The sequence below is a fragment of the Coccinella septempunctata genome, chromosome 1 (assembly GCF_907165205.1).
Source record: "Coccinella septempunctata chromosome 1, icCocSept1.1, whole genome shotgun sequence".
Taxonomy (NCBI): Eukaryota; Metazoa; Arthropoda; class Insecta; order Coleoptera; family Coccinellidae; genus Coccinella; species Coccinella septempunctata.
In genome coordinates this window covers 35,873,419-35,886,728 of record NC_058189.1, presented here as the reverse complement: position 1 = coordinate 35,886,728, position 13,310 = coordinate 35,873,419, and the positions used below count along the sequence as shown (strand labels likewise).

At 35.8% G+C, this 13,310-nt stretch overlaps 1 protein-coding gene across 1 annotated transcript; it reads left to right on the top strand.

Moving 5' to 3' along the window:
* The first annotated feature begins 275 nt into the window (after positions 1-275).
* On the top strand, positions 276-2,275 carry LOC123320554. Its single transcript, XM_044907904.1, has 3 exons — positions 276-757; positions 1,178-1,429; positions 1,486-2,275. The coding sequence occupies exons 2-3, from the start codon at positions 1,244-1,246 to the stop codon at positions 2,089-2,091; spliced, it is 792 nt and encodes a 263-aa protein (XP_044763839.1). The 5' UTR covers positions 276-757; positions 1,178-1,243; the 3' UTR covers positions 2,092-2,275.
* Positions 2,276-13,310: the final 11,035 nt, after the last annotated feature.

Sequence of the window (13,310 nt, the reverse complement as noted above, 5' to 3'; positions counted from 1 at the left end):
TCGTGAAAGACGATCTCATTGATTTGAGATCAAAAGAAGTGTTGCGAGCGGAATTCGATGCAAAGAACCTTGCCGACTTTTGGTGTCATTTAGCTCCAGCTTACCCTCGACTTGCCCAACAAGCTATGTCAGTATTCCGTTTCCAACGACTTATCTCTGCGAGGCCGGGTTTTCAACTCTAGTATCAATAAAAACTAAGAGCTCCTCAATTTGACGTCATAATGAAGAATAAGCAACAGCAAACGTCACATTAGCTATTAGTATATTAACTACAATCGTAAATAATAAAATCTGGCAAAATCCAAATCTCGTTCTTTTTATTTTTTCAGAAAGGGTCCGTGAGCTCTGCGAAATATTGAAAGGGGTCCATAGCTAGAAAAAGGTTAAGAAACCCTGGTATAGACCATATTAGTGAGGTTAGAATCACTCTCTTGGCGGGAGATCCATATTCAAATTTTTTTACATAGGAATCACACATTGAGATGGAATATCACTAGCTAGAGGTAAATGTTAGTATAAAAACATCAAAAATTGGGTACAGTCATTGTAAATACGTGTTCCCAAGTAGTTTTTACATCACAATATACTTTTTCAGGTCCTTAAATTGAAATTGAAACCTCTGATCTTCGAAAGATGACCGTATGTCTGAGATTATTACAGCTGCGCGTCACGATAATGGTTTTAGAAGTTATATAAGTTTGAAGTTTCATGTTGTTTGTCCTTTCAGTTTACTCCGAGCTAAGAATAAGTTAGTTGAGTCTTAGCCTAGTTGCACACACACCGATTTTGGACGGGCCGGAATAAAATCGGCCGATATTTTATCGGTAGCAGTTGCTAGCACACTTACCGGATTTTTACCGTCCAAACGATCAGCCAACTAAAGTCGACTGAAATGGTCGGTAAAAAACATTGAACTCAAGAAAGAATTCCTTCTTGAGTTCAATGGTATACAATCGGTGCTTGTACAAACGTGTACTTAGTCACGTACGCCACTACATCCCGGTATTGCCGGTATTGGACGGTTTCTCACCGGCATTTTACCGTCACCGATCAGTGGTCGGCGTATGTGCAAGGTCCCGTTCCCACACGTGGTTCACTAATGGAATTTGGACGACCGATATAAAATCGGCCGTCCAAAATCGCTGTGTGTGCAACTAGGCTAAGTCTTGAATTTATTGTCTGCATACCTCATTTTGTGATATTGTTTGTTATTGTGATTTGTGTTTGTTAATACCAATCAATCATGACCTCGAGAATCATTAAGCTATCTGCTATCAATGAATACTTTAAGGATGATATGAAATTCATTCAACGCGGCGAGAACAGTCTCTCATCTGGTCATCTGGAGACGTGCAATTTCGATCCCGGATTACGAATTATCAAGGCAAAAGTGAAGGCCAGCATGAAGAATGAAATTTACGATGTTGAGGTAATTATATATTGCTTTAAAATTCATAAATAAGTACTTAAAATATTTTTCCACAGGTGTTCTTCAAGTTCAATTACGAAATTGATCATTGTTCGTGCTCATGCCCTAGAGGACAATTTATGTGCCACCACATGGCTTGTGTGTTGATACATGCCCATTATAACATTTCAAAAACAGATGTTCCATGTATGTGGGTTCCTCGAGCAAATGAAGTTGAAGATCCTTGCCAAATAACCACTGATGAGTTGTTTGATCCATTAGGAGGAAGCGTCCCCCATCCTACTCAAATTCAGAGTTTCCAAGACAACCTACAGAAGGTTGGTAATAACTGTGGTCTACTGTGGCTTATGAAGGAGGCTCCAAATTCTGCATCAGAAGAACCATTACTTGTATCCATAGAAGACCTGTTGCAGTCGGATGATTATCGAGGCAGTATCAATAAAATAGCTTATATTGAGAGCATGGTTGCCATCAGTGATGACAAAATTCTTGAAGTTGCTGAAAAAACGAAAGGTCAGGCACAAAGTCAGTTATGGTTTATAAGTAGGAAGAATCGGCTAACTACTTCCAATTTTGGTGAAGTATTGAAGGCAGTGCAGAGGCAAAGATTTAGTCCATCTCTCATGAAAACAATCTCAGGTAAGGTGTCCTTTGTGATTTAGATTTTCACATTTTTCATATCAAATGTTTGAATATTTCAAAATTAAGGAAATTGTGGAAAATCTTTTAATGAGTGATTTCGGGTTTTCAATCTCTTTTATCCACAATTTGCACCAAAAGAATGCATAAATTAATAATGCACTTTTTCATTTCTAGGTGGATGTGATTTAGAATTTGTGAAACAAATTTAGTGGGGCCGACAAAATGAGATCAATGGTATACAGTCATTCGAGCGATTAACTGGCAAGAAAACAGGTTTATGGCTGCACATTATGTGGATTTTTAGGAGCTACGCCTGATGGACTCATAGACTGTGATGGGGTAATTGAGGTGAAATGTCCATATTCACTTCGCAATAGTAGTTTACGTGACAATTTGAAAATTGTGATATTATGTTCTTTCATGATGGAGAATTCATTGTAAACAAAGAACATAATTATTATCACCAAATTCAAGGACAGCTCCACATTACAATTAGAGACTACTGCTACCTGATAATATGGACAACTGTCGACACTGCAGTTAAGAAAATTGTGAAGGATATAGACTGGGGGAAGAATATTGATATTTTGAAGCATTTTTATTTGAATGAGTACATCAAGTATATAACATCACTAACAAGTGATTAATTGGAGCAATCTTGCAATTAATAAACTAAATTTTTTGGTATCATTTGCTTCATTCATTAAAATATAAAATATTCAAAAAAATATTATTACACTACTACACACTACTACACTACTACACACATTATTAACAGAAACGATTTACCACCTGAAAGCTCAACAGTGGTACATACATATAAACAAAGATTCAGAAATTTTGGTGCTATTGCGGAGGTCACGGCTGATGCCTATCACAAAATAATGTCAAAAAAGACTGTGTATGTTGGTTGTGATAGATGTAGAGTATATAATGTTTTTGATGTAAATAGATGCAGAAATTGCTGCGGATATAACCATGGCTACAAAACATGTACTGATGTATTCAAAAGGTCTACCTGTTGTTTCAAGTGTGCTGGTGATCATGATGGTAGGAATTGTGATTCTGCCATTAAGAGGTGCATAAACTGCATCAATGCTAATAAATATTTGACAAAAAAAAGAGATGTACAACATGCTGCTGATGACATCAAAAATTGTGAGAGCTTCAGGGTAAAATGGGAACAATGCATTTTAGACACCAATTACCCATGGAAACCAGAATCCCCTTTTTAATTTACTTGAATGGATATTCCCGATTATAACCTATGTGATGAACTGGTATTCAATGATATACAAGAGATAAATGGGAGTGTTCCTTTTAGTCGCTCTGAACTCCTCATTTTGCATGTTAATGTCAGGAGTATTTCACAAAACCTAATAAAACTTGAGGCTCTTCTAGATTCTTTTCAAGAAAGACCCCATATAGTTGTGTGCTCTGAAGCTTGGTTAAAAGAAAATAATAATTTTATTGATATACCTGGATATGAATATTATACCAACAATAGTATGATAAATAGAAGTGATGGTGTAATCCTCTATGTTAAATCTAACCTGAAAACTGAGGTAATCACTGATGAATATAACAATCTAAAAGTTACAAGTCTGATCATAAGTTTATCTAGCAATACAAAATTCAAAATTAGTGGATTCTATAGGTGTTTTGATTATGCAGCAGAATCTTTTATTGAGGATCTTATTGGGTTCATTAAATGTAATAGTGACGTTGTTGACCATTTGCTGATCGGTGATTTCAATATTGACTTGCTCAAGTTTGATGACACTGCGCAGGAGTATTTTTATTTTCTACAACAAAATGGCTATCAGTCACTCATAAATACTTGTACACACCCAACGACGGGATTCAACACTGGAACATGTATTCTCTCAGCAAGTGCAGGTAAATTATTATATCAAATAACAGATCACTATCCGACTATTTTCACATTGCATGGCAATGACGTCGCAAGTATGCGTGTACGCAAGGAGTTAATGAATAGGAGCTGTTTTATCAAATTGTGTGAATCTGAGAACTGGTCTGAACTGTATAGTGTGCAAGATTCTGAAGAAGCCCTGAACTTATTGATTAAAAAGATTCAACATATTAAAGGCAGATCTCTAAGAACCAAATCTAAATCACAAACGCCAAGGAAAAACTGGGTTACCCAAGCTCTATTGAATTCTATAAATACTAAAAACGAATTGTTTAAAGCATGGAAGATGGACATGGGAAATACTGAAAAGAAGAATAAATTCATGAGTTATGAAAGGTTGTTGAAGAGTTTGCTTCGGACTGCCAAATACAGGTACGAACAAAGGATTATTATTCAAAACTCAGATTCAAAAAAGATGTGGCATTATGTCAACTCCAAGTTAAATCATAAAGTAAAAAATAGATCTATAGGTGTTATAAGAGAAAGAGACCAGGAGTATCGTGATGACTATAGTAAAGCTAACGTTTTCAACTCCTTTTTCAGCTCTGCACCAGATAGTTTGCTAGCTAACTTAAGGGCACCTCGAAATCTTCAATTAATTCCAAATATACCTTTCACGCAGGAATCTCTTTTTCTGACACCTACGGATGAAAATGAAGTTTGCCAAACTATAAGTCACGTTAAAAACAAAGCAGGGGGGTGTGATGGTATTCAAGCATACATTCTGAAGTTGGCTGCACCATATATCTCGCCAGTGTTAGTTTGCATTATTAACAGAATATTTTCTGAAGGCATATGCCCAAGGCAATTCAAATCTGCTGAAATATGACCTGTATTCAAAAGCGGATCCAGAACTCTAATAAGCAATTATAGACCTATAGCATTGATTTCTAATCTGGCCAAAATTTTTGAGAAACTCCTATTTAAGAGAATATTTAAATTTGCTGTTAAATTCAAGTTGATAAGCGCTAGACAATTTGGATTTTTGAAGGGGAGGAGTACTGATGATGCAATTGCTCTTTTAAGTAAGTTTATATATGATAATCTGGATAAAAGTCGGCCTACAATGGTTGCTTTCCTGGACTTTTCGAGGGCTTTTGACACTGTGAATCATGAAATTCTTCTGTCTAAATTATTCAACATGGGAATAAGAGGTACAGTACAATCGCGATACTGTGAACACTCGCTCGTTAGAACAGCTCAATAGCGTGAACAACATTGTTTCTGCCAAAAAGGGTGCAAATTAAGATCTCACACTTTTTTCAACCATTGTAAATCTTCGATAAGAATGTATTTTAGTTTTATTAGATAATAAATCTGTATAGCAATATGTTTTAGAGTTGTATTGTATTTCAGTGACCTCCGGTAACACGAACAACCTCTATTGTGTGAACAACCCTGGTTTTATTCTGTTCACGTTATCGCGATTGTACTGTACTTGTCTCTCACTCATTAGCACATACCTCTGTAATCGTACACAGTGTGTCAAAGTTAATAATGTTAGGAGTTTACCAGTTGTCACTAATGTGGGGGTACCGCAAGCTTCTATCTTGGGGCCTCTACTCTTCATCCTTTTTATAAATGACCTGCTCTGCCTTTTTGATAATCTGATAGCGTATGCGGATGATACAATTCTACCAATGTCAGGTGATGACTGGACTACACTTGCTCATTCAGTTACTGAGATGTTCAATACTATGTACTCTTGGCTTTTTGTAAACAAACTTGTTTTAAACATCGGAAAATCAGTTTTCATGCCATTCTCTAATTATAAGGACACCCTGCCAAGTGTAAACATCCCAGTAAACATTAATGACCAACTGCTAACAAAAGTTGATAGTTATAAATACCTTGGTGTAGTGTATGATGCCAATGTAAGATGGAACTTGCATGTTGTTGCATGTCCTGATAGACCACTTGAGATAAGACAAGTGTTCGTCATGAAGTCAATTACCAGACACTATAGCGAGCTCAGGAATCAATTTAACAACTGCCCTACTAATACCAGGCATAGAAGTGTTGAACTGCCTAGACAAAAACTGAAGATAGGTCAAAGAAGCTCCTCTTATTACGCCAAAGTTTACTATAATAAATTTCGATTATTGGTGACGTCCATATTATAAACATTAAAATAATTTTCGCAGGAATTTGGACAAATTTTTATTCGTTATCGAATAAAAATTTGTCCAAATTCCTGCGAAAATTATTTTAATACTATAATAAACTTCCTAACAATTTGAAGTCGATGGTTGGTGTTGGTGACAGCCTAAAGAAGAACTTAAGGAGAGCGATAAAAACTATGATAGTGATATAAAATATAAATTCTCTAAAAAATTGTATTTTTTGTTGTTGATTATTTAAATGTCATAGTTTATCTTCTGATGTTGTAAAGATGTGTTTAGTTTTGAGATGGTTGGGGGGTCAAGTGATTTTTCTTAAATGGAGAATGTTGTGTTTTCTTTTTTTTTTTTGGGACCACCCATGTACAGGCATTTATGCCTCCTTTGGGTCCTTCATTTATTGTTTTGGAGGAATTTTGGTCAATAAAAGTAAAGTAAAGTATATTAACCTCTTGGAAAAAACAAAATATATATTTCAAATACTAAAAAAAAATACAGAAAAAATACTGTAATCTGTAAACAACTGGTGAGACTAGTATATCACAGATGATTTATCACATTAAAACTGAACAAAAAGCAATGTTTCATTCCTGTTTAGGGCATAAAAGGAGAAAAAATTATTAAATTAAGAAGAGAAAACTGAATAAGAAATTCTTCATCAAACCAACATTAAAATTTCAGTCAAAAAAGGAGAAAAACGGAAGCAAGAAACTCACATCAAAATAAATGATGAATAACAGAATCGACTCAACAGAGAGATGAATGGCTCAAACTAATTTAGTCATTCATCCCTTCAATATTTTTTAAAAGGGGATTTTGTAGATTGACCAGGACACATACCGTTTGAAAAATTGCAGAGGAAAATTTTTTTTAAGATCCTGGAATTGTGTGCAATATCCGAAAATTTTTTATCCTCGCATTCACTCTCTCAACAACAATTCTTGCCCTGGCAGTTTCGAGGGTTTTCATGCATTCATTTGCACTGAATTGTTGCGTCATCAAGAATGGGGGTATGTTGACCGTCACCCCTGGTTTCACTACATCATGTATTTGAAACCCCTTGTCTGCAAGTAACATGTCGCCTGGTTCTAACAAGTCATTCAATTTGCTTAGAAGAAAAATTTTCTTATCTGATGTTGAACCAGGAAACATGTTACTTACAAAAGAAATAACTCCATTGGGAGTAACTCCCACAAGTACTTTGTATGTATTCGCATGTTTATAGTGACTATAAGTTTCCTGCTTCAATCTCCTTTCGTTTGGAACTGCAATTTTTATTTCTGTGCAGTCAATCACAAGCCTACAATTAGTAAATGATGAAAAAGATTCAGGTAAAGATGACTGCACTTTTTGTCTTGATGGTATTTTTGACATAATATTACAATAAATTGTCCTATGTATTAGAAGCACCCAAGTAAAAAAAAATATTAGAAATTGTAGTCGGGCTTGTGTTAAATCTAGTGCTGAGGTCTAGATGGGGTAAATTCAGTCTCAATTTCATTAATGTTATTAATAGCTGATTTTCTGGCAATATTCCTGTGACTTTCCAGCCCAAATAATATTGAAACTTGAAAGTTGTCAAAAAATCAAATAAAGCTTGGAAAGCTTTTTGGTTTGGTAACCCAGTATAAAGTTGTATTAGATCATCCCTCTGTTTAATTTGATGATATGAAAAAGATTCTTTGACTTTATGATACATTGGGATACGTTCTTCTCTATCTATCTCTATCGAAGAAGAAGTTTCGGTTGTATTCAACTCATTGCTACTACCCGTGCTGGTAGTTGGGGGCGGTGAATTCAGTCTCTTTTATTTTAAGGATTTCATCACATTTGAAATCAGTTTGTTTACTTTTGTTGTGCTCAAATATCGTAGGTCCATTTTCTTTGAGACCATCTTTAAAATGGCAACTCCACACCCTACTATTTTTATCCGGTTTTCTGTCAATTGGCTGAAAATTCAGGTTCAAAATAATATACAATATTCATACCCCATCTCCTAAATGAATGTTACATACCATGCCAAATATTTTTCCCACATTTTGAAATCTCTTTCATTTTTAGGCATTAGAAAGAATTTGCAATCACTTGGGTGCCTATGATTGCAACCATGAGCAAAGCAATGCATTTTTTCTATTTTTTTTTATTCTCAAAAATCTTAAACTTACACTTCGTATCGTCTTTGACTCGAAATCTTCTTTGTTTACATTTTTAAATTTGCCGCCGCAATTCGCTTCTACCAATCAGACACGGGATGAAGCTAAGACATACTTTCATGGAATTTGCCGACGTGTTTCATATTATTCAATTATTTGAAAAATATGCCGTTTTATTGGTAAATTCTTTTTTTAGATTGTTAAGAAGGGTTCATAGAACGTATTTCAATAGAAATAAATCTTAAGAAATCAGCTAAAATATCCAAAAAAAGGCGAGAAGTACGCGTCATTTTTAGGCCCATAAGAAATGCATGGGGAATTCAATGACGAGATCCACGGATGGATCGCGTTTCAAATTTCCCGCCTAACCTCACTAATATTGGGTGCGCATGTGCAGCTGTCGAAATAGACGATAAAGGATTCTGTAATGAAATGGCCTGTAGGGGATACTTTATCAAATCGAAGGCATCCTCTATTCTCTATTAGTTTTCGATAACTCTAATATTTATTTGGACCATTATTGTTTCTTTATTACTTTACAAACTAACACTTATCTCACAACAAACTGATTGAAAATATATCCAGCAATTATTCTAAAATTCTTTTGTTTTGCGAACCATTTGGCGCCCCTTTGTGAGTAGCGCCCGGGGCATGATGCCCCCTCTTCCCCCCACCCCTCGCTACGCCACTGGGCAGTAGGCGAATCACATATCCAGAATCAGATAAATTCATAATTGGTTCTTATTTTTTTACAGGGGTTTACAGTTGCTGCATAAGAAATGGAAGAATGTAAGGGACAGATACCGCAGCTCTTTCAAATCAACGAGAAAAGTCTGGAAATGGAATTAGAAAGCACCATAAGTGCTGTAACGCCCTTTTCTCCGGTATCTCGAGCGCCAGCTATTCTTTGAAGGAAAAATAGCAAACCTACCCTGGTAGCTCCAAGCCGAAGACAAGGTTCGGTGTTATCTGGGGTGTTAGCCATAACCAGTGAAAGTCAAAATCGGATTTCACAATTTTATTCGTTGTCTCGTAGTAAAAAATACATTCGGCACAATTATTATAGTTTCCGTCGAGTGAAAATCGTAATACAATAGAATAAGAGTCCACTTTACAGCACTAATGAGGTTTTCCTAGGAATCATATACATAGTACACAGTATTTTTTTTTTTAGGGTACTTCTATTTTGTTTTTTTCAATCTAAATTGTGACCATTTTTTGGGTATTTAATTACCTGTATGTGTCCTGATTAACAACAATAAACAAAGTACACAAACTGACTGAAACGGACGGAAAGAAATAAAAAGGGGGATCCGATCTCAAACGTATCGCGGATGTTACAGACTCGTTCGCCAGCCAGAACCAAAGTACCCTGAGCGGGCAAGGTAATTGGGGCTCAGTTCCAAACTACGGGACTGTAAGAAACTTACAGCACCGATAAAGAAAAAGGGTACATGATGGGTAGCCACGCGGGTTTCATCCAGAGATTTCCCCCAACGCAGAAAAAGGAAACAGGGTAGAGGGTGTACACCGGGTGACCTCGTTAGTTTCCGCCTCTGACGGAGTTGCACTCCTGCCAGAAACTTCCCCCAAAGCAGAGAAAAGATAAAGGGGTGCACAAACGGGTTAACATGTTGGTTTCCGCTTCTGACGTGTTTGCACGCCGGCCAGACAATTCCCCCAACGCATTGAAGGGGAACAGGGTAAGGTTACACAACGGGTTGAAACTGAGGTTCCCAAATAAAATACAGAAGCTATCTTACCTCTGAACTCGGTAACGGATGGATCTGGTTCCTGACGGCCCGTCGGCACTCGGCACACCGTCGTCAACGTTAACAGAGCGATAGAAAAAAAAATGAAAGAAAAACCACAACGTACGGCGGATATCGAGCAAAGCAAGAAACATAATGAAAGATTTGATCAGTCGGCGAAAAACTACTCAGCGGCGAATCATAGGAATTTTACTCAGGCGGCGAATCACACGAATTAATTGACCAGCAGGGACATCTTATTTGATATCGGCCAGGGGGGGTGCGGAAACGGGATGTTCCTCAGTTGTCAAAAATCGGTAATATTCACGTCGATGAAGACTGTTTACAGTTCCGAACAATGTCGGAATCCTGAATTGAAAACCGAAATTCTTTTCAAGAATTAAAATTTAATAAGAATCATTCAAAACTAAAGAATTTTTCTAAGGCGGGGTGCATTTTTCATAAAAAAAATGTGACAATTTTTTTTTTTTTTGGTGTAGCAGGGGGAAAATCTTCAAATCAGACGAACCACCCTCTCCTGAGGGGGAACAAGTGTGGGGATTTTCACTCTCCTGAGCTCGAGACCCACTAAAAACCCTTAACTGCTTCTTGAATATTGGTTCCGGGCATTTGCCTATAAACCGTTCATCTCTTAGTCGGTTTTCTTCTCGCACACTATCGTGCTGGGATTTATGTGTTTATCCTCTAATGGATAACACTTTATTGGATTTTTCAATAAGTTTACATTCTTATTTTAATCTTTTTTTAATTGATCTCTTGGTCTCCTTCGGTAAATTCGCATTCTCCTTTTGTCTTCCTCTGGGTCGTAGTCCACTAGTCTCCTGAGTTCTTGATTCTGATGGTTTTTCGCTGTTTCGAATGCGGAATTTTAAAATCAGTTCTAGAATTTTTGAGAATTCAAGTAGGAAACATGGATGAGTTGGATACATACTGTGTTTTGATTTTTGATGAAATTTCTATTAGTAGTGGTCTATCATATAATCGGCATCAGAAGATATCAAAATTCGAAGATTAACCCCCGGTTTCATAAAGCTCGATCGGGGAATCAACGCTTGATTGACAGATAAACGTCAATTTGTTTTCAATCAATAATTCAGCCATAAGAATTCGGAATTCAATGATTCTAAATTGCTTCTTGTTCAATATATGTAGGAATGAAAAAGTTTTAGTGATTTCGTTTTTGAAATCCATTGACTGTCAAATCGTTGATCGGGCAGTAAGAGTTTTATGAAACCCGCTGTTAGGTTCCTTGGGTCGAACATCTAACTCAGCAAATCATGCTTTCGTTTTTATGATAAGGGGCATCCAGAAAAACTTTAAAATTCCCATTGCATATTATCTTTCAAAAGATAGTGTCAAATCTTGCAATTTAAAACAACTGATAGTAGACATAATTAAGGAATAAGAAGCAGTGGGTGTAAGAATTTGTACGACTGTTTGTGACCAAGGCAGTACTAACAAAACTGCCTTGAGCTCCTTCGTTTAAAATCACACAGATGATCAACCTTCTCCTTTCCACTTTGTAGTTAATGGACTGCGAGTTTTCACAATATTTGATGTCCCTCATCTGTGTACTCGTAACTCTATTGTCGATGGAAAGTTAGAATTTGAGACAGGGAAGTTTGCTTGTATGGACCATTCCATTTTGATAATTCTAAGAGAACATATAGATGCTGCAGTAAATTAACTGAAAATAATTTCAGTTTTTCAGATTCCTATATGAAGATGAAAGTGAATGTGGCAGCCCGACAACTGAGTAACACTGTAGCAGCAGCTACGCCGAAACTTTCTGTGCGTCTGGATATATGGAGACAAACGCGTTGCCTACCGCTGAGTTTTGTCATCAGATTGATAATATATTCGATTCATTGAATAGTTCGCAGTTTCATAATTCGGATGGAAAAAATATCGATCTGCATTGTTTGACAACTCGCCCCATTTAGAATTTTGGTCGGATATGTTGTCCAAAATTAATAATTGGAAAATTTTTCGCAATCGGAAGTGTAGTAAACATTTTAAATTTGTTCAGGGGTGGACTATCACGATAAGGTCTATTATGGAATTATGGAAACTCTTGCGGTTTGAGGGTTTGACGTTTTTGAATTCAAGAAATTTCAATCAGGATCCTATTGAAAATTTATTTGGACAAATAAGGCAACATGGATTTGGCAATACAAATCCAAATTCTTCACAATTCGTGGCGGCTCTTAAAACTTTAGTAATTAATAATTCAAGTTCACCGGTGTACAAGTCCTTTAACTGTGAAAACGATTTTTGTAATTCATTAGGGAATTTTGGGGATTTTATCAGTAAATATAATAGGGAAAATTAAGATAGCCGTGAAGAACATACCAATAATTCTAATGTTGTCGATGAGGATGATGATGTAGCCGGCTACATCTTGAAAAAATTAAAAATTTCAGAATTTTTAGAATGTCAAAATTGTAGGAAATGCTTCTTTTCAGAACATGTATTGAGTCAACATCTTTTTGTAAGTTTCAAAGAATTTGATGACAAAATTTGGTTGAATTATGCAAGTGAGCAATTGTTTCAAATGGTTGACGAGTTTCATATTGAATTATATAAATTTTTGGACGAAAATGGTCATGAGACAAAATTGCTAGATAAGTTCATTTCAAAATTCACTCGGGAGTACCAAAAAATATAATTCTTACTTTATCCATGACCTATCGCAAAATATTTACAGAATTCTCTTTCGTGTAACAATTTTCAAATATATTCGTGAAAAAAATAAAACAATAAAACCTCCCCATTCTGGACATCTAAGAAAACATCGAATAATACGTGAGAGCAGGATGAATAATCAATGAACCAATTGCTTCTTGTATATTAGTCGTTTTTTATATGTATATATTTTTCCCCATTTGTAGAGCCAAAGTGATAGTGCTAACGGACTCTGTGATATCATGTGATGGTTGTATTTATTCAAAGATTATATTTCTTTTCTTATTACTGTTTAAATGGTTTCCTTGCTTGTGTACATATAATGTCCCTTTACCCCATGTTATTTTTTCAAGACAAGCAATTAACTGAATGTGATATTTCCTTTGTATACTTACTGTGATAATTTGTGGTATAATATTATTTTTGCATTCAAAGTTTTTTTTATTTATTTCGTTACTGTTTGCATGTTTTTCGTTGAATATATGTTGGAAATAAGAATGAATCGTACTTTCAACAACTCAATTCAATATGTTTCTATCAAATGTTATGATTTTGGACTCTGGGTTTAGAATTTTT

Excerpts from the sequence above, each read along its gene's own strand:
- LOC123320554 (XM_044907904.1), top strand. The coding sequence starts at position 1,244 with ATGACCTCGAGAATCATTAAGCTATCTGCTATCAATGAATACTTTAAG. Across the intron at positions 1,430-1,485 it reads ATGAAATTTACGATGTTGAG|GTGTTCTTCAAGTTCAATTA; the intron begins GTAATTATATAT and ends ATTTTTCCACAG.